The sequence below is a fragment of the Hydra viridissima genome, unplaced genomic scaffold, assembly GCF_058129835.1.
Source record: "Hydra viridissima isolate aposymbiotic clone 2 unplaced genomic scaffold, HvirCarnegie_v1 scaffold_5, whole genome shotgun sequence".
Taxonomy (NCBI): Eukaryota; Metazoa; Cnidaria; class Hydrozoa; order Anthoathecata; family Hydridae; genus Hydra; species Hydra viridissima.
In genome coordinates this window covers 18,645,717-18,670,015 of record NW_028324304.1, presented here as the reverse complement: position 1 = coordinate 18,670,015, position 24,299 = coordinate 18,645,717, and the positions used below count along the sequence as shown (strand labels likewise).

The following is a 24,299-nucleotide window of genomic DNA, read 5'->3' as shown; positions in this document are numbered from 1 at the left end:
ATCCCGTCTTCACGAAATTTACACTGAAGAAATTAACAAAGTCGCACTCAGCGCTAACGATGACAAGAGGATCATACAAAATGATAAAACTTTGGCTATCGGTCACCACAAAACATGCACGGTAAGAAATTGAATAAAAAGGTAAGAAAAAGACGTCGAATATTAATTTTTATACTTCTTCTTGATAAGAATTTTAAATAACCCTATCCATGCGCTAAAATCCTTAAGTATAGGAAACTGGTTCATGCGCTAGAACCGGCATTTTACAGTAGTGTAGTCAATTGACTGCTTATGGTAGAACTGGGTATATTAATTATGCTGGTAAATCTAGTGTTAAATCCCATTTATGTAGCAAACATTCGGACATTAGTCTTACCTATACTTAAAAATGGTCCAAAAATATTTTTCTAAGGAGAGCATAATTTTATACTTACCTATACTTAAAAGTGGTCCAAAAATATTTTTCTAAGGAGAGCATAATTTTATACTTACCTATACTTAAAAGTGGTCCAAAAATTTTTTTTTAAGGAGACCATAATTTTATACTTACCTATACTTAAAAGTGGTCCAAAAATATTTTTCTAAGGAGAGCATAATTTTATACTCAATACAAACAATAAGAGCTTTTGTTCATGAGCTACTGTAAAATTATTTTTTTTATTTAATTTAATTTATCTTTATATGGTAAAAATGAAGTAAGACCTAATAAGAGATCATTTTTGAATTTGGTAAAATCAAAAGATCTAAAGCATATTTGAGCTGCATCATTTGTAACTCTTAATTTGACTTAAACAGAGTAATCATTCCATTAAATCCTTTAATAGATAAATTAAATGGTTTAATGGAATGAATATCATTACAATTTTATTTAGGAGTTTTTTTGTGATGGTTGGTATGAAACGTTCTATTCCATTTGTTGCTAAAGCTTGCCATGAATCAAGTACTTTTGGAAATTAATTGAATCTCTAGCTTACCTTTGCGAGTTTATTACGCTTTAGACTATTTAACAAATTTAAAAGCCGATGAAACTCACAGTCAATACATCTTGAATCTTCATTTGAATCAAATAAATTGGTTCTATGTAGAGTTTTACTTTTTAACGAGTTACTTTAATGTAAACGCATTGGTTTAATGGTAGTCTTAAAAGATAGTGTAAATGTTAACATTTGCATTGAAAAGTTCTAAATATTCTTCTATTTCAGTAATCGACTAACTTCTAAAAATAACGGGTGGTTACTAAAAATCCGGAATGATTTTAACTGACTTTTTAATGCAACAAGCTTAACTATTTTTTTTCATGCTCACATCTATTTTAAATCTTATTTAATTCTCTATCAGTTAATTTACTTGTTTTTAGATAGTTATTAAAAACTAAGAAAAAAATGATATACAAGCAAGAAGAGGTAAGAAAACGGATTTATGATTTCTGCTTAAATAATAAATCGCAAGGTAAAAAGTTTACTTTAGATCACTTCAATGCTGAACAAATTCCAAGAAGCACCATTTACAATATTATCAAACGTTCTGAGAAAAATTCTGCACATAAAAAAGTGCAAGGAAGTGGTCGTATGACTAAAATCATAATCCCCAAGTCATCAATCTTCTGAAAACGATGTTTGACCACAATGACTGGGTTTCGATGAGGCAAGCCGGTCGAAAATTTAGATGCACTCAGTCACATATCATTAAAATTCTTGCCAAGTACACTGACATTAAAACCTATAGCAAACATAGTATACCTGACCGACAAGAGAGTCATAAAGAGCGAATCAAGACCGGGATTGATCATCTTTATCGCAATTTTCAGGGAAAATTGGTCATCCTTGATGACGAGCCTTACTTTACTCTGTCGCACTCTAAGATCAACTGAAACATCACCTACCACTTCAGTGACAGAGACAAGACCTAACCGAACGTTAAATACCGCAAAAAGCAAAAGTTCGAACCCAAGATGCTCGTCAAATATATTTCCCACCCATTTTTTGTTTTCACCAGCCTCGCAGTCAACAAAGCCATCTACGAAGAGAATTGTATCAAGAGAAAATTAGTGCCGTTCATCAACGCTCATCATACCAATAGTAATAATGTATGGGGCCAGACCTGGCGTCATCGCATTACGCCAAAATTGTGACCGACTTCTACGAGCCCTATCATATCAATTTTGTCAAAAAATTTGACAATGCATCAGTCGTCCGGAGTGTCGCCCAATCGAAGAATTTTGGGCTATTTTGAAAAGCAAAGTGTATGAGGGTAACTGGCAAGCGAAAGACTTAAAGCAACTTTATACCAAATTAAGCTTTTTTTGAAAAAAATTGACATTGACCTTGCATTTTTTTTGGGTCAACTCGTCTTAGAGTTGGCCGAATCCGAAGAAATGGACTGGTCGAAGAAAAATGTAATTGAAATAAATAATGAACTAAAAACTCTAATTAATAATATTTTTATTTAATCTCTAGCTTAAAAACTTTTGGAGTAATTATCCTTGAAAGTCAGTACGGATTGTTAGTAACCACCCGTTACGTGGTTTAGAGAATGCTTTAACATCAAATTGAATAGAACGTTTCATACCAACCATCACAAAAAAACTCCTCATTAAAATTTTCTTCTCTGATCTTTTCCAGCAAAATTAACACAATAGTATAGAGCACTTTTTTGCAAGTACATTTTATTGATTGACAAAATTAATTGAGTTAAACTAATTTTACTTCTATTAAATACTTCAAAACTTTAATTGTATCTATTCGAAATTGAGTTAATGCCTATTTACTTGTCTTCCATCCATGTTAGATTTTCTTCTGCAAATTTAGCTTTTTTCGAGCTGTCGATTCATTTTCTACACCTATAAAGATGCAATGACAAAAATACATTAGTTTATCAAATGTTAAGTAAATTACAACTATAATCAAATAAATACATTTTAGTTCTGTATTTTTTGCCTACAGTACCTAGTAATCTGGTTTAACTTATCAGCTCTAACGATTTTTGGCATAGGTCTTTGCTTTTGAAACACTCATTGAAATTTTAAAGTAACTGTTTTATTTGTAATTAATTTGTCCATTTTAGCTTCAGCTTTGGCTAGCCATTTCAATGACAAAATATCTGTTTCGTCTGAGTCATCATTGGCCATGATAACATAAATTGTACTAGATGTCAATTTTATTGTTTTCTTATATGCTGAAACAAATTATTTAACTATACTGTATCTACATTATCAATAATTAACTTCAGAAAATAAAAAAAATTGTTAAACATATTAATGCTAGAACTTATTTAACCAACTTCTAATAATAATGTTTGCTGCTTTGGCACTCAATGAAGGCTGATTTTAAAAAAGAATAACAATTAGTTTATTGCAAAAACAAGCAAAAAATTTCAATTTAATGCAATTGGGGCTTAAAAACATAACCATTGTTTTATCGAAGCATTACACATTTACTTGATAGATAATCAAATACAACACTTTGATCAAAATCTGAAAAAAAGGTTCAGTGACTAGAATACTTTCAAACATAAGAAAAACGAGTTCACCACTTTTTGTTTATTCTTTTATGTCTACTTTTACATTTGATAGAAAGCAGTTATCACTCTGAGAAAAAAAGAACTAATTTGTGCAACAGCTCTCAAATCGACTGAAACGCCTTAGTCTTAACAATATGAAAGTACGGAACTGCATTTAAATTATAGAGTGAATTTTCAGCCAAAGGTAGATTTTAAACGAATAGTTAATTGTCAGTCAGTTATTTAGATCTAGATTTGAAAGTAATGAACTGCATTTATATGACTGAATTTACTAAGATCTTCATCATAGTTTTCAATAATTCATTTTGTACATGTGCTACATACATTTTTTTTTTAATTTGCTAAATAGGTTTCATATTTGAATGAAGAGCAGTTACCAAGGGCTCCATAAATATTAAAACTCTTTACTAAATGCATGAAAGAATTACACATTATACACAACTTTATCGCTCAATTAATTTCTTCTACCATTTCAACAATAAATTTTGTTAAATTACCAGCATTGTTTGTATAATACTTCACTAAAGCTGGACTTAAGAGTTTGCAAATAACATCTAAAATATCTAAAAAAAAACCGTGCATAAATTGAAGATGATGATAAGTGTGTTTATACAATTAGGCCAATGTATAAGAAAAAAAATTTGTGTTTTGTGGGTTTCTACAGTTTAAAATCTCTCAGTGAATAAGATTTACAACAAAATTCTCTTGGTATGAGCAAGGGCAGGGCAACAACTTCTTCAGAAATTGCTATTTCAATTGTTGTGATAACTTGCATTATTAGGCCTATGTAAACGCAAATTATTTAAACGCCTAACCACAGCTAATAAAACAAAATTCATATAGTCTAATGGGAACCACTGAATCGACCAAAATTAAATTCTGAGCATTACAAATATATGCCCCTAATCTAATCTTGAATGCGCATTGGTTCTTTCTATTTAAATAATTTCCCAATTAGAATTCTATTCTTTCTGCCACTAACTTATTTAGATCCTCTGCAATTGAATTTGAATTCTAAAACAAAATGAAAACTATTGCTACAGAGTGCTAGAATGTAATCTAGGGTGGGCCACATTTATGAATTTAATGTAACACAATTGTTTCTGATACTTGTTGCACATATAAAAAATGTCGTTTCATTAAACGTAATAGTCTCATTTTATGTTGACTGATTTGTTTCACCAACCAAATTATTGTTTATATTAGCTCACATTTCGCTCACCTCAGCCGCAACTTTTCTTTGTTTTAAAATTTCAGAAGGCATGCTTCTAAAAATCAAATATATCTAATAAAATAAATTTAAAAAAAAGCCAACCCTTACAAAAAAGTAAAACTTTTATTAAGATTTAAACTGATTTAAATCAACCAAACTGTGAGTGCCATTTAAATTATTTTAATGACATTTAACTAAAAGTTTTTTCATATAATTCATTTAAATTCTGATTAAAAACTCCAAGTGAAGAGAGTAATCATTCAAAAACTTCACAAAATTAGTATCAAATATTCAACTAATCTGATAATATAAGCTTAATAATGAAAACAACGTTTTGAATTATGCTGTCCAACAAATCTGCAAGTATATACATAATTATTTAATCACATAATTTGTTTCATAAGATACCTGTACTTGAGATAACGTTTATTTCAATTTTTAAACCTTAAAATCAAATAAAAAATCCTTTACATTTAACATGAAAACAATTGCAGCAGCAAACTTTAAGCGATTTAAATCTTTAGACTTGTTAATAATCTATTAAAACTAAAAAACGTATTGATTGAACTAGCGTATTGATTGAACTAGCGTATTGATTGAACTAGCGTATTGATTGAACTAGCGTATTGATTGAACTAGCGTATTGATTGATTTGAAAACAGTTTTGAAATAAATTTCATATTATTTAAATAAAGATTTAAAAAAAATTGGTATTTGGGTTTCCTTTTACAATTCTTATTTCATGTTTGATAAAACAAGCTAGCCAACTTATGTCCTGCACTCGTGTTTCTATGAAATTATATGTTCCGCGTTAATAAATTAGTTGTCTTAATCAGGAACCATAGCAACTCAGATGATATTATCCCATTCACGCCCCCATCATAGTTTCGCAAACAAAACCAATCTCGTTCCCTAACGATTGAATTTGCAGATTTTCGATTAGCTATGAGAAAAAATGATAACTTTGATTTGTTTATTACAACATTATATGAAGAAATGCTTATGATTCCGATGGACTCTTTGTTGTTATGTCAGCTTTTGTCGCACCGACAAATGATAGTTTTTCGGACAAATAATTCTGCGATGTATACTTATATAACTTGTAACATTAGTTGTATGAATATTTCTCCTTGACATAAATACTTTCCCTTGGTACGAATATTATTTTCATAATTGAGTTTCATAACTCAAAAATAGGAATGTATGTCTTTATAACTTTAAAATAAATACGTAATTTAGCTTATGACAAAGTCCGCATTAAAAAAAGTTGAGGGAGGAAATCAAGTGAAAGGCGTAAAACCATAGTGACCAACAAATATATGATTTAAAAAAATGGTTCATGATATAATTATGCTCTTAAGTTTTGCATAATTATACGACTAAATAGATTATTATCAATCTTCGGTTTTAATTCAGTAATCTTTTTATTTTAACAACAATAGTTTATGAATTAAACTTACCAGCTTACACGTCTGTTGTCAAGTAACCAGGTTTCATTTGTTTTATTTCAGTGGAATTGCATTTATTTATGTGTTCTGACTATCCTTAATGTGTTGTGGTTGTACTTAATGTGTTGTGGTTGTACTTAAGGTGTTGTGGTTGTACTTAATGTGTTGTGGTTGTACTTAATGTGTTGTGGTTGTACTTAATGTGTTGTGGTTGTACTTAATGTGTTGTGGTTGTACGTAAAATTTATTTTTAACTTTTACTTTCCTTATTGTATTTAATGCATAGATGTAAAAAGTAAAGAGAAATAGAAAAGACGTTGTTGAATCATTTTAAAAATAAGTTCATGGATAAGAAAAAAGCATCATAAAAATTATAAGGAATTTTTTTTAATTAATGGTAGATTAAATGTTACTTTAAATTGATTTTAAGTGAAACCTTAGGTTGCATATTATTTCAATTGAAGATTGAATTTTCATTTAAGTATGAATCCTCTGAAAATCATTAAATTCCTTTTAACCATTAATTGCTTCAGAATAATTCTTCATTATTTTAGTGAGTTAATTACGCGACTCAAACATTAAGTTAAACCTATAGTTTTCATGTGAATATGAGTAAATTATTTAATCTATATGAATGAGTTTCTCAAATTGAATCAAGTAGTTCTGATTCAATATAAAATTAATCAAAAGAAAAAGTTAATTTATGTTTGTATTACAAATCAATTTATAAAAGAATTGTAAGTTGCCGTTACATACCGGATGTAGCTTATGAATATCCATTACAAACAGATTTCTTAACTTTATACGCTTAGGAATTATCTAAATAATTTCCATTCATACGTCGTCTAAAAACGCATATATCTATTAACATATTTCTAAACGTATATCAGTGCATCACTCTATTATTATCTGTAAAACAGATTGCAAAAATGCAAAATATGCCTAAGACAAAGTTTTGTGTAATTAATAATCTTGAGCATCAAGAAAAAAATTTATCATCCTTTATTTGTTTTGTAGTATTTACTTCTCCATTCCATTATTAAAGTTAGCCGGAAAAATTCTAAAAGTAAAATTAAAAATAAGTAAAATTGAAATTGAAATCCAACATTTTTGTTTATAGAAAAGAGCATCCAAATTTTATCATTTTATTTAGTTAAATTTCTAACAAGTAGTTAATAAATAAAAACTGCAAACAAGGGATTTTTTTCCTATTTACTCATCATTAATAATTTCAATTTTAAAGTTTATATTCTTACATATTGTTTCAGAAAAGTAAATATTTTCACTTAGAAAAAGGATGCATTTAACGCGATAGTTATGCTTGAAGAAGTCTGTAGCATGAAAGTAAGCCACACTTGGAAAAATAAAGAAAAAGCTCAGTTTGAAATTCTGATGAAACACTCCGATTGGTTAATATATACACGTTCATTTAAAAAATACAAATAATGAAAGGAAACTGTTTTTTCCAAGAAATGAAACTTAATTTGAAAATTTTTTTACTTAGCACACAATATTCAAGTAATAGTGTGCAAATTTTCGGATTTTGATGATTGCAGGAAGACAATTTGGTTTCTTTGCCGGTAGAGTGCTCTAGACAACTCAATTCTTTTATAAAAGAGGCAAATCCTCTTGGAACTATTAGGATAGCATAGTCCACTAAAAACACTTCCACTAAATTCTAGTAAAAATTTTCGAACCCTTTCTTTCCTCCTTAGATTAAATGCGAAAATATGTGAGTTGATGACTTTGGTCTGAGGATTTTTATCATAAATCTTGATTTAAAAGGTATCAGTTATTGGAACTGATTACCAGCTATTTTAATATTGCTTTTAAACAAGTCCTGCATGTTCAAAGCAGCTTTTCAATTAAAAAAACAAAGATGACCACTCACGATTCATCACATATTCTATCAAACTCAGAATTGTCCGAAAAAGGAATGAGAAAGTTTGCAACCATACTGAATAAAGTTTTGAATGTCAAATTTGTTGAGACAAATTTCCGTGAAAAGTTCAAATATTTTGGAAAGCTGCTTATTGATCACTTTACATAAACAACTAATAATCGCTGCAATTATCAGCTAATGCAAAAGCAGCAACTGGTAATGCATTTTAAGGAACATAAAGGTACTGAAAATGAAATCTTGTTAAATAGAAAAGCTTATAGTACTCGTATTATGTATTTGGGCATCAATCTCCGGGGTGGTTTCCTATTAATCTGTCTTGAAATTCACTCTCTCAAGCAAAATGTCCTCTAACGAAAAATATCTTGACAATGCAATTATGAAAAGACAGCAGTGTCAAGCTTCAACTTTTGGTTGCTATTGCTTAAGATGTCTTTCAAAACTGTGAAAGCATTAAAACACTACTTACACTCATTCATCAAGAAAATGTTAGATTATTTTGTCTTCTAAATCACGAAGCATGTTAACATCCAGTGTGGCCTGCAGTCCACAGCTTGTACTTATCCTTGGATATGTTGCAACATTGGTTCAAGAAAAAATCCATTGATTGGAAGGACGGTTTTTCACAGCCATGCTTAGCCAAGAGATTACAGTATTGGACAAAACATTTGCAACCAACATCGAACAATGCTAAAAAGTGTTCCTAATTTTACGTCTTAAAAACGAAACGAACTATACTACCACAGCAAACAGTTCAGGAGTCTAGAGTCATAGCATGCCATGACATGAGCAATCAGCTGACAGGTGACAGCACACAGGCAGAATTTCGTTGACAAGTGCCATTTTGCAGCGGAAAAAACAAGTGCGACTTTTTTGGTTTGTTTCATTTTCTTAAGTCTGGTCCGTTTCAACATCACGGGAGTTTTTTAATAGTTAAAGGAAGTGTCCAGAAGTTTCCAGAAGTTTCCAGAAGCCAGCAGAAGCTTCCAGAAGTTTCCAGAAGAAGCATCTGGAAGCATCCAGTAGCATCCAGAAATATCCAAAAACATTCAGAAGCATTCAGACGCATCCAGAAGCTTCCAGAAGCATCGAAAAGAAGCATCTAGAATCTTCCAGAACAGGTTCACACAGGTTCATTTTACTATATAAGAGACATGTAAATCGACATTTAATTCAGTCAGTATATGGAAGTCAATCAGTCAGTATTATCAAGACAGTTTATCGAAGTGAGTTTTATCAGTGTTTTATCGAAGAACATCAATACAAGAAGTGAAATACAGCAAGTGTTTCATTACATCAATACAGTCCACATCCAACCAAGACGTTGTGTTCTACAAAGCATTATTGTATTATCTCAAGGTAAATGTAACACGGTAAGCTTTGAGAAGTGTGATTATTTATTTCTATTATTTTTATGACTTCAAGTGCAAATATGGCTCCCGACAGTCTTGGATTGGAACTGAGAAAGAAAATTATTGGCGATTACGTAAGTGGAATGTTACAAAAAAGTATTTGTGATAAATATCGCGTGAAAAAATGGACCGTATCAAGACTATGTTCCAAATATCGTTCTACGGGAAAGTTGGCAGCAGATAACAAAGGTGGAAGACCGCGTTCCACCACTTCTAGAGAGGATTCTATGATCGTCAGATCCGTCAAGAAGGATCCCTGGATATCATCAGTCGAGATACAAAAGCAATTAGAGCTCCCTGTTTCGGACCGAACAATCAGACGACGTGCTGTTGAAGCCGGATTGCTTTCTCGACGCCCTGCAAAGAAACCGCTGATTTCACTAAAAAACCAGAAGAAAACTCCTGTTTGCTGCATCTCATATTGACTGGAATGTGCAGAAATGGCGAACTGTCCTGTTCAGTGATGAATCGAAGTTCAACATCATTGGGAGCGATGGCATTTGCCGTGTACGTTGACCGGCCGGAAAACGCCTCGATTTATGTTACTGCCATAAGACCGTGAAGCATGGTGGAGGCAATGTAATGGTCTTGGGGTGTTTTTCTGCTAACGGTCTAGGTCCAATACATCGAAACGATGGAATAATGGACCATTTCATGTATAAAAATATTCTGAAAGATGTTATGTTACCTCATGCTGAATGGAATATGCCAATAAAATGGGTTTTTCAGCAAGACAACGATCCGAAACACACTGCAAAAGTAGTCAAGCAGTGGTTTCAAGACAACCACCTATCGGTGATGGATTGGCCGCCTCAATTTCCGGATCTCAACCCTATCGAGAATCTGTGGGAGATCGTCAACCGCAGAACTATTCGTGAAGGTGTTTGTAATAAGGATCAACTGTTTGAACAAATCCAAAAGGCCTGGACAGCATTTCCACAAAGTTTCGTTGATCACCTGATCGAATCTATGCCTCGAAGATGCAAGGCTGTGATCGACAACAAAGGATTCGCCACGAAATATTGATAGCGAAATACAGCTTGGTCAACATTTTGTCGAGTTGCACTTGTTTTGTCCAGAATGAAATCAACTTTTTTTAATACTTTTGATTAACTTATTAATTTTTGTGTACAAATAATGAACTTTGTGATGAATAAAACTTGAAGAACTTTGTCTCTAAACAGTAACATAGTTATTTCTTTAAATTGAATAAATGCTGCACTTTTATATAAAGAAACTAAATTAGCATTATTTATTTGCAAATGTTTTGTCCAATACTGTATATGTTTCGTAGCAGTATATGTACAAATTATTAACAAAAAGACGAGCATTCGTTATTGTAAAAAAAGCAAAAGCATTTAAAAGAACATCTGCTCAGAAAGTGGCTGTGCGTCCTAATGTGGTTAAACTGTGTCCAAGAACTTTCGGACTGATATAAAAAGACCGGAACAGAGATAATTGGCAATCTGAAAATCTCGACGAAAGGAAATGAACAAATATTGTATGAAAAAAATCTAACAAAGTTATGTACAAAAGCGTGGAGCGAGCACTTTCATTAGAGTTGACCGTGTTTGCCGAAAAGGAATGATAAACGATTAACTTTTTGTTTTTGTAAAATACAAGTTTCTTTTTATTACACCTTTTAAATTAATAAAATTGATTTCTCTATTCAAGAGATATTCATTTTCAAAGTTTTTTTCGATTTTTTGATCTCACATATCATAATTATTGTAATTATAACTTTAATTTTTATAATTGTTAAAATTATAATTGTTATTAATATTGTTATTATTATTATTATTATTATTATTATTATTATTATTATTATTATTATTATTATTATTATTATTATTATTATTATTATTATTATTATTATTATTATTATTATTATTATTATTATTATTATTATTATTATTATTATTATTATTATTATTATTATTATTATTATTGTTATAATTATTATTATTACTATTATTGTTGTTATTATTATTATTATGATTATTATTATTATTATTATTATTATTATTATTATTATTATTATTATTATTATTATTATTATTATTATTATTATTATTATTATTACTATTATTATGATTATTATTATTATTGTTATTATTATTATTATTAGTAGTGTTATTATTATTATTATTATGATTATTATTATTATTGTTATTATTATTATTATTAGTAGTGTTATTATTATTATTATTATTATTATTATTATTATTATTATTATTATTATTATTATTATTATTATTATTATTATTATTATTATTATTATTATTATTATTATTATTATTATTATTATTAGGAAAAGTATCTTGATAATAAGTGGAATTGCCGTAAACGGGTGGATCTGTCAGTAAAACAGAATTTCTGTTAATATAAGTTTAGTTTATCATGAATTACAAATATTTTTCGTTAGATTTTAAGGTTTAAGGTGTTTTTTACCGTATTTCAGGTTATATATAAGTAATTTTCATTTTTTTAAAGATTGATAAAATAGTTACTTTCACTAATTATTTTCGCTCCAAACTTAGCCTATTGATTCCTTTTATAAAACCCTTTTAAAAAATCAAAAGGTCGTGGAATTCCATCAAGTATTTGTTAAGTTTTCCACTTTCTCTTTTTTCTCATTATTTCCACTTATTATTTTCATTTACGGTTTCTTCGCTTTGATTACGTTAAAATCGAATGACGTAAAAAAAAGAATATGAGGTCACATAACAATGCGTTTTATTATGTAAAAATCCTATACTAATGGAAACCAATCGTCTGATACATGGTTTCCTTAATCTTTTTCAAAATGATAGTTTTTTTTAAATACATTCATTTTTACTAAATCTTATTTTAAAAAATGTTAAAAGTAGTAATACTTGCAGAAAAATAGCGATAAATAATGAAGTGAGACAACTTATATGTATGTTTATGGTTGTAACGGCTAATGACTGGGTGGAAGAGTGGGGAAAGTAACAGGACAGCTGATGTTATCGTTAAAATGTATCTTCTTAGAAAACCTTTTTTTTAAAGTGACCAATCATTTTTATATCATCAAACGAAAATAATATGAAAAGTTCATAACTTTGACAAAAGTTCACTTTACCCTAAACCAATCCTCCCAAGTTCAGTTTATAAGTGATATTACTGAATAGTATTACAAACAAATACAATTAAATGATAATCATGAAATTAGTTCAACGATATATGCGCTGGACAAAGAAAACCAACTAAATAAAATTATTAGCTTTTAAATTAGAATAAATGGATTGTTGACTTAAATTGACGCGGATAGTAATAGAATAAGATTACGAAGCCATTGTGGCTTTTAAGCACGGTGGAAGTTAAAATGAGCTGGCGACACTTTATGTTTATTATAAAATAACACCTAATCAAAATTATTTTTACTTAAATTTAGCACGTAAAGTCATAATTTAAAAGCAGTTTCCTAATGGCATGTTATAAAAAGAACTTTTCAATCAATATATTTTTTTAATAACTGGACTACCTTTTATGTATATGGGACGATATTGGTATGGATGCACCACTATTATGAGCATAAAAAAAATTTTTAATAATAATAATAACAACAATAATAATAATATTAAGAAACTTTAGTTTTTAATATTATTGAAACTAACTAGAGTAATCAACCATTGGTCGATAATTAAAAAACGAGTCGATAATTAAAAAACAAAACACTTAAAATGTGAAAAAAATGATTAGAAAAGAATTTAGTACGAAAATTATTTATTTGTAAAAATGAATCATTGATTAGAATATTTCATTTCTTGAGTTTGGTTAAATTTTACAATTTGTCAAACATTAATTTCATTTTGAATATCATTTAACAAAAGGAAGCCATTTTTCAAAAAAAATGTCTTCTTTTTCTAAATGTTTATAGAAATTTAAGCCGTAATATTCACCCATGCAGTATAAAATGAGCAAAAAAAATTATGTTCTAACTACTTGGCATTCAGTTGTATGCCATACGTATTTAGAAATTTCTTAATATTTTCTTTCAAAAGATCTCGTTAGTTTTATGTATTGATATTTTATGTTAATTGATAACATAGTCACCAAGTTCCTTCGGAATAAAAAGTTGATGCATAAATGATTTAATTATAAATATTTTAATGATATTAAAAGTTTCAAAAACATTTTAAAATGCTTTTTTAAAAAAAGATACCAAACCTAATTTAAAATCATAAAAATGTCGGCGCATTCGTCATCGAGCAGATTTAGGTATTAACAACTGATATATGGTAGTCTGTGATAAAGATCTCAGAATGTTCACTGAACTGAGGTGGTATTCACATCACAACAATTAGATTACTACAACTAAACGCAACAGTTAAAGACTCTTAAATTTGATAGTGAAAAAACTTTTTTTTTAGTGAATTTTATGAAAGCACTTTACATAACAACAATCACTTATATAAAGTATTTTTAAAAAAGATTTTAAAAATTACACTTTATTAGTTTTTTTTTACCTGACAGAAGGATTTATTATTTTTGTTTCCGAAAATTTATTATTTTATTATTGATTTTCCTTAAATTTACAAATAAGATTAAGTTAGCGTGTTCGGTTTAGGGATCGCCAGTTACAGTTTACGATACACTAACTTTATGGTATACTTTACCGTATACTTGGTATACTAATAATTAGTATACAGATTAGCATACCTGTTTAGTTTTATTTGTGAAATATTTTTGGACTGGCTTTAAAATTTAACAATTATATTTTCTTAATGAATTAAATTACTTGGCCATGTCTATTATTTGACTTATCATGACTAAAGTGTTTTTGTTTTTTTTTAATTCAATTTTTGTTTCTTAAATTTACTTAATAAAAACTTCAATTTGTTAAGTTGTTATATTTTTATACCAGGCTGTTTGTGCTGCTCTTCACCGTTTTAAGATTTTAGTTTATTCTACAGATTTCTCTGATCTGAAACAAATTGTAATAACAGTAATAAAAAAAATCAATAGGTAAAAAGTTAAGCTTACGTTATACTTTACAGTATACTTTACGGTATGCTATACGGTAAACTGTACACTAAACTTTTAGTATACCGTACATCGGCGATCCCTAGTTTGGTTGTAGTAGACGTCAGAGTCTTCAAATCATTTTGTCACCAAAATGAAATAGAATTAATTAGAAATAGATATGATATAAATAAATTGAGCCCTCTACCAGTTTTGTTTTGTGAAAACTTTTTCAAACTATTTAAACAAAAATGAAAACATCTGAAAGAAAACCAGTTAAAGACGTTTTGCAAAAACGCTTTATATCTCCCAAAATTATACATCTCCTAATATTACAAACTAATTTGCTTAAACTACTTAAGCATAAAAAGTTTTAGAAATCAAAAGAATGTCTTGAGAAAAAGTACTCAATCTTGAAAAAGAATCATAAGAAAATCCTTTTTCTTCGGAAATTTTGTCACCAATTATGTTATTAACTAAGAGACATACTGTGCTGATTCCTTTTCAAATTTGTTTCATCGGCCAAAATTGAGCTAGAGTTGTAATCTTAGGCAAAAAACTAACAACTTTTTGTGAGTTAAATGGATCATTATAAAATTTATTAACTAGACTTAATGCGGATCAAATGGTGACATTGTTTGTTTTTTGTTTTTCGGTTTCGATTGTTTGGGATCGCTGGGAACACCTAAGATGCAAAGCGAGAGCCAACTTTTTAATGTTAGTAAAAGTCATGACATTCTTCACTAAATCACCAAATGTATCAAATTTGATATTGCAGATCTAATATCAATTTATTTTTGTAAGCTTGCAACCGGTTGCTAGGTTCACCTGAACTGCATAGCAACAGTAAACTTTGCTTAGTTACCATTTGTTAGTTTGTTCTTACCTCAGAAAATTTATCTATTGACTAATTTTTTTTTATTGTGGTATATATTTATCATATTTAAAGTATTCACCTGTTCCTTATAACTATAAAATATTAAACCAATCAACAAACATAAAATAATTTTAATCATAAAAAATAAGTGCAACTGGAAATTTACAAACTTTTTCTATTTATAAAACAAAGTCTCTTATAATCGGTCCTTCAAAGAATTTTAACACATCACTAGGAAAGTTTTTAAAATTTTTCTCAATTAAAATACAATACAGGAAAGAAATGATACAGATGTTGTTATAACTAGAGTTTACTCTAAAGAGAGAGAGAACCCAACATGACAATATTTTTGAAATTAATTAGAATTAGCTTTAAATGAGTAATTTGTTAAAATAAGAATCACATACAATATTTTAATGATTCTTGAGGATATATTATGGGTGTTTCTTAAAAAGTTTCTTTCAAAATTTTTCATAAAACTTTTTAAGACGTGTACAAAAAAAAATCTGCGCGTATTCTGATGCGGTGTTTACGGAAACCGCGCATCATTTTAAATAGCTAGTTGTTTTAAAATGTCTTCATATTAATGTTATCTAAAATTTAAACAACTCTGATATTAAAACAATAAGTTTTAATGGAAATGCCATCAAATCAAGATAAGAAGCGAGAAAAAACTTTGCACTTCCTAGTTGAAAATCCTGGTGTATCAAACAATGCAATTTCTAAAGAGCTGCAGATTGCTTTGAGAACAGTGAAGACCGTTGTGAAACCATTTAAGGACAATGGTACAATCAAAAGAAAATCAGGAAGTGGAAGAAAAAAATATTTTGTTAGACGAGATCTTGGTAAAAAAAAATGAAAGATGCCTCAGACGGAAAACCGGAGATTTCTGTTCGAACTTTAGCGAATAAATTTAAGACAAGTGCTTCCACTATACAAAGAGTAAAGAGAAATTGTGGCTATAAAAAGAAAAAAGTTCCTCGTCGTGAAGAAAAGCAAGAAAATGTCGCAATTCGATGTTCAAAGCTGCTCTATAAAAAATTATATGCTTGTTTGATTATTGACGATGAAACTTATTGTACTGCATATTTCCGATCTCTTCCAGGACACCAATATTATTCAGCAATTAATTGCAAGAAACTGAATTCTAACTATAAATGCATTGGAATGCAAAAATTCGCTGAAAAATTCTTAGTTCGGCAAGCAATTTGTGAATGTGGTGAAAGAAGCTCTTGTTTTGTGACTACGGGAACAATTAACACCAAAATATACATAAAAGAATGCCTCAAGAAACGTCTTTTGCCGTTTTTAAGAACAAAATAACAGGTAACCCGTTATTTTGACCCGATTTAGCATCATGTCACTACTCTGGGACAACTTTAAACTTGCTTAAAGAACATAAAGTAGATTTCGTTGAAAAACACTGCAATCCACTAAATAGTCCCGAACTACGTCCTATCGAAAGATATTGGGCTCTTGTCAAAAGAAAACTAAGGTTCAATGTAAAAGAAGCCAAAAGCATTAAAGACTTTAAAAATAAATGGATTAGAGCTACCAAGAAAGTCCAGCCGAAGACTTTGCAAAAGCTGATGTCGAGTGTAAAACGCAAAGTGCGTGAGTTCTCACCTACAAAACTTCACAAACTTTCTTATGTGAAATTTAATAATATTATTATATGTACTTTCAAAATATATATAACATTCAACGTCGAAATACAATAGTTAAATAAATATCCTTTATAATGTCCGCGCAGATTTTTTCTGGTACATCTCTTAAAATATATACATGGTTTTTTAGCCTTATATTAGTTATTTGAGTTTCCTGAGCTTCCAGAATATAAAATAACCCAATTTTTTAAAATATTTTGTAAAATAAGCTTTCTTTCTCTTTAATTGCCCTCTCATCATCCAAAAGTATTCGTTTCGGAATCTTTTTTATTATTGTTCATCAGTCTTAAAGTTGCTAAACGTACTGTGCAAGTTTATGATGATGATACAAATTTAGATAGATACACATTGACAGTATAAAGTTCTTGTAAATTTTTCATGCTTTTATGTTTATTCACCAGGTTACGGTCTATTTTATTGGTTTTCAAGTGTGTTACAAATAAAATTTTGTTTTCATTTATTTCTTTCATAAAGAAAAAAACAAAATTAGCATGTAATATGCAATAGACGATGACTTAGAATTTTTTCCATGTAGTTATGGATTCTTTATTTCGATTGTGTACAGTTACTCTCTCGGATGCTTAATACAAGAAGGAATCTAAATAACTGAGAGGGTATAAGTTATCAAGTCTTTTGATAGCTTCACTTCTCAGCTTTTGTTATTCTTTGTTTAGTTAATTGCAAATCTTTGACTGAGTCGCGCCATTTATATGTTGTATATAAGAAAATGATCTATAGTTAATATATTGGGTTAAACTTTTATAAGCTTCTTGCTGCTTTTTTTTTTTTTTTTTTCATTTATATTGAACTTGGTGTTTTTAATCAAAGATTTGGCAAGTTAATCATAGATTAGGCAAGTTACTAAGATTTTTCTTCTCTAGACTGCTTCAACTAATTACTTTTCTTTTCAAAAAATCCGTTATTGTAATGCTTTGTGTACATGCTTGAATTTTTAATATAAAAAATAGGTTTCATTTATATTGAATATTTGTGGTTTTGGCCATAGCTGGCTCACTCGAAGACAAATTATAAAGTGTTAAATGTAAACACTCTGCGCACCATTTAATGTGATTAAAAATGGAGCAATCTGCTTTGAGTACAGCATATATTTCATCATTTTATATCCTTTGATAAAAATCTGTGTTTTTTAGAAGTAAATAAACTGAATTACTAGCATTATACATAAGCTTTATACGTAAGTCAAATCCCAATATATGTATTCTAATGATCTAACTTAAACAAAACGACTAATGTATGACCACATTTTTAAACTGACATATGAGATCAGTCTTTCATAATGCAAAAGGATTGTTATGCAGTTACTCTTCAGAGAAAATATTGTTTTAAAATTATCCCAGCCTTTTGCTAAATTAATTCAATTGGGATAACAATAGAAATAATTTTTCGCAAATGCATCAAACATATTAAAAAACCCCAGAGTTAGTTATCAACAAGTCCTATTTGCATCAGTTTAGTAGCTTGTTTAAACGGTGATTTAAGAAGATTTTGAGTTTTGACATTTCTATTTTCTAATATCATTGTCAAAAATTACGAATATTGTCTTGTAAGTTTTCCAAAGAAATGGACGATCCTTTTTTTTATGAAACTTATATATATTTTATAGACCCTAAGTTAAAATCTAGTAGCAAATACATGCATCAAATTTTTTTTATTACTTAAACTATTTTTCGCTATAGAAATTCTAGCTCCAATGTGCGAGCGCCAATATCTAGGATATGTAAGTGATGATTGAGGTGACCATTTTAACCAGGATAAATCAGCTATAAAAAGTGGAGATTAAAATATATTTTTACTAAAAATCTAAAATAATTATATCTATTGTATTAAATAGCAATTTAACATTGTTAAAAGTATATTATAGTAAAATATATATAATAAAGCGCGATAATATACTTTATTCTACTATATATATATTTGAATTTGTATATTAATACAGACTGAAACATATATTCAGGGTTCCCACAGAAAAAAAGAATCAAAATTCCAGGACTTTCCAGGACTTTCCAGGACCATTTTCCTACTTTTCCAGGATTTTCGCAAAAAAGTTCCAGGACTTTTCCAGGATATTTTCCCCCCAAAAAAAAAATTCCAGGACTTTCCAGGATTTAGCTATAAAAAATTCGGAAAATTTACTTTGAAGCAAACCATTTAAAAAGATAAAAAACTTTACTAAAATTTTCATAAATCTTTGTAATAAAACACAAAGCCTAAAGTATAAAATAGTGTAGTGCAGTCTTGCCTTACATGGAAGATGTAAAATACTGTCTAGTTCTTATTCAGCTTTTTTTCAATCAAATCTAACTCATCAATTTCCTTCCACTTTGCTTCACATAACTTTTTTTTGTTTATTTGACTCTTTTAAAAGCGTAAAGTCACTTTTCTTTTCTGTCTCTATGGCAAGTTTGTCCAACTCGTTAGATAACAACTCAATTTGACTTTGAAGAAGTCGCCGTTTTGCCCGAAAAGCTTTTAACTCATCATCAACAATCTTTCGCTGTAGCGCCACATTGTCACTTTCTTTTTTTAATTTTTGTTTTCTCAATTCTTCATGGTATGAGCTGCTTGCTTTTCTAGCATGTTGCTGCATTTCTTTGGTAATTTTGATGCTTTCAGGAGTTTCTTCCGAAGATGAAAGGTGGTCTTCAATGATACGTAAAGCAACAAGGGATTTCTTCTTTAAGTTTTGAACCAAAAGTTGCTTATTTATACTAAAACCACGTTCTATTAATGACTGACCATGCGAGAGCACAAAGATCAATTTAAAAACCTTCCAAACTTCTTCATAAGCTGTATTTTTCCCAATGAAGTCTGAATAAAATTGGTCAAGTTGATCATTTTTGAGGTCAAAATTTTGAAATGGGCTTTTGTTGATGTCAACAATTTCAAATAGTTTTTTGTATTGTTCTTCTGTAAGCTCCGCAGACTTTGTTGGCAAACGATTACAATTTACTAATTTTTGTAAAAGAACAGAAAAAATTTTGACACAGTTACTTCGCTTGCTATCAATGGCCATTCGGATTGGATTTACAGATAAAGCAGAGCGTAGAATGGAAATTTTAATGGGGACTTGTCAAAAAGATGTGCCAACAGAACTGCTAAAAACTCCCCAGCTTAACTTTTAAATGCTACTCTGTAATCGGTAGAAGCTAGATTGGCTTGGTCAAGTTTTAAACGAGAAGCAAATCCAATATCAATGTCTGCTGGAGGTTTTCGAATATTCCTATCATTTATATCAAGTTGAAGCAGCTGATAAAGTGCATCACATTTCTTTAAGACATCTTTGAGAATAAATCAGCTGAATAAGTCTTTGATAATGTCACCAAGAATAGCACTCATAAATGGTACCATGGGCTTATCTGTTTGAAAACTTTTTAGAAAGGCATATAATTTCTCAGATACCATTTCAAAGAATTTCAATTTTGCTGGTAAAATTGGATCATGTATCATAGCTTTTAGTATCTGCCAACTTTTATTATTGACGTCAGGTAGCTTGCTTTTTTTTAGACCACTAATGTATGTTACAAATTTTTTGTAACCATCAAGAAGAGATTCAGCTTTTCGTCCACAGTTTTCATTTTCGCACCACCTGTGTCCACAAAACTGAAGTGGACATTTCAGTGTTTCAGCAATATTCTCATAAGCTTCTCGCTGTGTGGGCGAATCGTGTAAGAATTGCCACATTGATTTCAAAGCATCATTTATTTTCCAGCCACTTGCTTTTGCACCAACTTTCAAGCTTCCGTGAATGGTGTGAAGACCACATGTTCCTATATTAATAAGAGGATTTGGTTCTTCCTCTTGCCTTTATTCACTGAAATTTTTGAGAAATAACAAGTTGACATTGGGACCATCAGAAGACACTTGTAAAATCTTTGCTTTGTCAATTTCGGATACACCACTGAGAAATATATTTGAAACATCCTCAGCAGAGGACTGCCCCATAAACTCTGAATTAAGATATCAAGTATTAACAATGTCAGATTTTTTATTCCAAAACCTGACTAAAATATCCATATGTCCTTTTTGAAATATTTGATTAAGTGATTCATCAAACGAAATAGTGTAATATGGAGCAGTTGAAAGGGTCAATAATAGCTCACTTCGAAAATATGGAGCAAGTCCATATGTAGCCACATACCCGGCCTTTGTTCGACCACATTGAAATGTCTTTGCAACATTGCTATCAGGGAACATTTTTCTGAACAATTCTCCAGAATTTGATGAGGTATTCATTGAATGTCTCGAGTAAACAGTATTTAAAACCCAGCGTATCTCAGCTTCAAGTGCCAATGATCCTATAAAGAATCGATCAATTGTTTTTGAATTGCTTGATTGTGATATAGCTTCAGAACAAGTTTCTAGAATAGAAGGTGGGGAAGTTAAAGGTGATAAATATGATTTAATGGTTTGCTCTAAAGGTTTTCTTTTAATATGCTTCTCATGTGCGATGTTAATGCAGCCTCTCCCATGTTAGAAACATTAATTTTACTAAAGCAATAGATACACTTAGCCATTGTTTCATTTATCTTCCGAACCCAGGGTTTAAATTGATCATCATATAACCATTTTTCTTGAAATGCACACTCATTCTTAGGCATTTTTTAAATCTACTACACTAAAAGAAAAAACATTTTGAAAAAATCTAAACACAATTTTAAAAACTGACTGCAATTTAAACTACGCTATAAACATTTAACTAATTTAAAAATTAAAAATATGAAAAAATCTCAATCAATCATATAATTCTTATCATGTCAAGCATTTTTACAAATATATTAAATAGAAGCAACCAACTGTGTTCTATACTTTACATTTTGAAATATTTTTCTTAATCAAAATATGGTTACATTGGTGAGAGGGAAAACATACTTGATTATAATATTATTCATAAATCAGAACTATAAAATTTAACCTCTTAAAATTAGTTTAAAATTGTAACAATAGAACCCATGTAACTTAAAAATATGGTTAAAAATTTTGAAATTTAAATCCTTGAATTTAAAAAATTCCAGGACTTTTCCAGGATTTAAGAGAAAAAATGAAAAGTTCCAGGACTTTCCAGGACACTCATCAAATCCCAGGACTTTCCAGGACTGTGGGAACCCTGTATATTGTATAATAAAAAATGTAAAGACAAAATATACTGGTGGAATAATCATATAAAACAATATTTATTTATAATATACAAAATTTATTATTTGTTATATAAGGACTTTCTTATAGCGTAAAACTTTGTTAGGTCACACAACGGTTTTTAGGAAATCAACAGCAGCAACAACAACAACAAAAAACTAACGAAATATGCACTAAACAATAGATATTTTCTTTGCTTGCATATTCAAAAGTAAAAAGTTGTAGGTGCTTTTTAAAATAATGCTGCACAGGTTGAGATACATTTCACACTTGACACTTTTCACCTGACTCTATCTGAAAGAATTTAATGAACTTGTGATGTTCCTAAGGTCTGAAATAAACCAATTTATACTTTTAAATAAAAAGTAGTGTTTAAATAAAAAGTATTGTTTAAATAAAAAGTAGTGTTTTCTTATTTTTTCACTATTGAAGAAAAAACTGAGTAACAAAAAAAAATAGTCTGATTCAACTTTTCATTTTCTAAATAACTGATCTTTTAAGAAATAACCAGTCAGTTTTAAATACCAGTGATTCACTACATCAAAGTCTCTTTAACCTATCAAGACAATCTAAAAAAAAATTATATATATAAACCATGAATAATTGTTCAGCATGAACTAATAGTATAACCATTTAAAAACTTTGTAAACAAAATGATATTTAAAGTTTCCCATATAAAAAATCTTACTTTTTATATTTCTTTGATGCTAACCCAACTTTAAAAGTTAAGCTCATTTAAATGATGGCTATATTTTCTATTTTGAACTAGTTAAATAACTTAGAAGATGAATATTGAGAGATTAGAGATCTTTTACTTAAATATCAATTTAATAATGAAATGCAAAAAAAAATAACAAATTAAGTAAAAGATGAATTAAAATCATTTTATAAATAGTAAAGAATTATGTGAAAGTTATTGCAAATATCTATATAAATATATATATAATATATATATATATATATATATATATATATATATATATATATATATATATATACACATACATATATAAATATATATATATATTTTTAATGACAAGCTCCATTTTCAATTTTTGTCATTAAATATATATACTTAACATAACCCTCAAATGACCTTTTGAAAAAACTTAAAATATTCTTTAATTATAAAAAGAGGCTGATTAACAAACTATGCTCATTAAAAGTTCACTTATCTCAGATGCCTTTAGGAAAACCTTTTTTTTTCAGAGGCTAAACTTAATAAAATACTAGACAAATATTGAAACTTTTATTTAAAATGTTGGGCAGCTATTAAGATAAAATAATTACTTGAAATATATATATATATATATATATATATATATATATATATATATATATATATATATATATATATATATATATATATATATATATACATATACATACATTTAAAAAAAATTTTTTTTTGCATTTAACAGCATAACAAAAAGACCTCTCCACAAAATGAATTCATCACCACTGTAAATGGTTTTAAGTAGCCTTTTTAAATTACATAAAAAATTTACTTGAAATATACTTTGTAATAAATTCCCAATATGTTCATAATCAATTTGAATGTTAATAACTAAGAACAAAAGACAATTCTTCACACCAAAACAATTTCTGTTAATGAAACTTAGATAATCACATTTTCTATAAAATTAAAAAGTTTGTTTTTAAAAAAACTTCCTGCAAATAAAATTTTCATAAGCAGTGTAATCAACTTAAGTGGCACCTGCCTAAATGAATTTATACGTAATATAAATAGAATACTATTATTAAAAAAAATTTATAATATAAAAAAACTCACTGAATCTTTCCATGTCTGATTATTTTTATCTCCCTAGTCATACTGAAGCTCTGTATTAATAGATATGAATAAGTTTTTTATAAACATTACATGAATTTTCTATCAATTACACATGTTTTTGCCCCACAATAACACATGTTTTTACCCTGCAATTTCTCTGGTAAATGCCCTACAATTGCTTTGGTAAATCATTAATAAATTGTCCACAAAAATTTAAAAAGGTTGCATCAATACTAAATAAATTTTAAAAAGTAACAAAATTGTACAGGCTGAACAGAAGACAACATTAATATTTTAATTTAGCCTGCTGGTATTACTGTTATCTTAACAA

General features: G+C 28.8%; 1 protein-coding gene and 2 long non-coding RNA genes across 4 annotated transcripts in view; all 3 read right to left on the bottom strand.

The window, feature by feature from the left end:
• Window positions 1-2,432: 2,432 nt before the first annotated feature.
• Window positions 2,433-10,669, bottom strand: LOC149889144 (uncharacterized). Of its 2 annotated transcripts, XR_016452884.1 has the most exons (4): window positions 6,193-10,669; window positions 5,204-5,675; window positions 2,946-4,787; window positions 2,433-2,839 (listed from the first exon to the last, which is right to left on the bottom strand). It is a non-coding gene; the product is annotated as an uncharacterized LOC149889144 (long non-coding RNA). The 2 variants fall into 2 exon arrangements; XR_016452885.1 differs by lacking the exon at window positions 6,193-10,669 and having other exon boundaries at window positions 5,141-5,227.
• An 8,544-nt stretch (window positions 10,670-19,213) lies between these two features.
• LOC149889143 (uncharacterized) lies at window positions 19,214-23,071 on the bottom strand. Its single transcript, XM_090088740.1, has 2 exons — window positions 22,865-23,071; window positions 19,214-22,745 (listed from the first exon to the last, which is right to left on the bottom strand). Exon 2 carries the CDS (start codon window positions 20,054-20,056, stop codon window positions 19,370-19,372), a length of 687 nt encoding a protein of 228 aa, XP_089944866.1. The 5' UTR covers window positions 20,057-22,745; window positions 22,865-23,071; the 3' UTR covers window positions 19,214-19,369.
• A 608-nt stretch (window positions 23,072-23,679) lies between these two features.
• LOC149889142 (uncharacterized) overlaps window positions 23,680-24,299 on the bottom strand; it is a 1,634-nt gene continuing 1,014 nt past the window's right edge. Inside the window, exons 1-2 of the long non-coding RNA XR_016452757.1 lie at window positions 23,969-24,299; window positions 23,680-23,811 (exon numbers count right to left, since the gene is read on the bottom strand). The exon at window positions 23,969-24,299 is cut by the window's right edge and continues 1,014 nt beyond it. This is a non-coding gene — a long non-coding RNA (uncharacterized LOC149889142). The remainder of the gene's footprint in view (window positions 23,812-23,968) is intronic.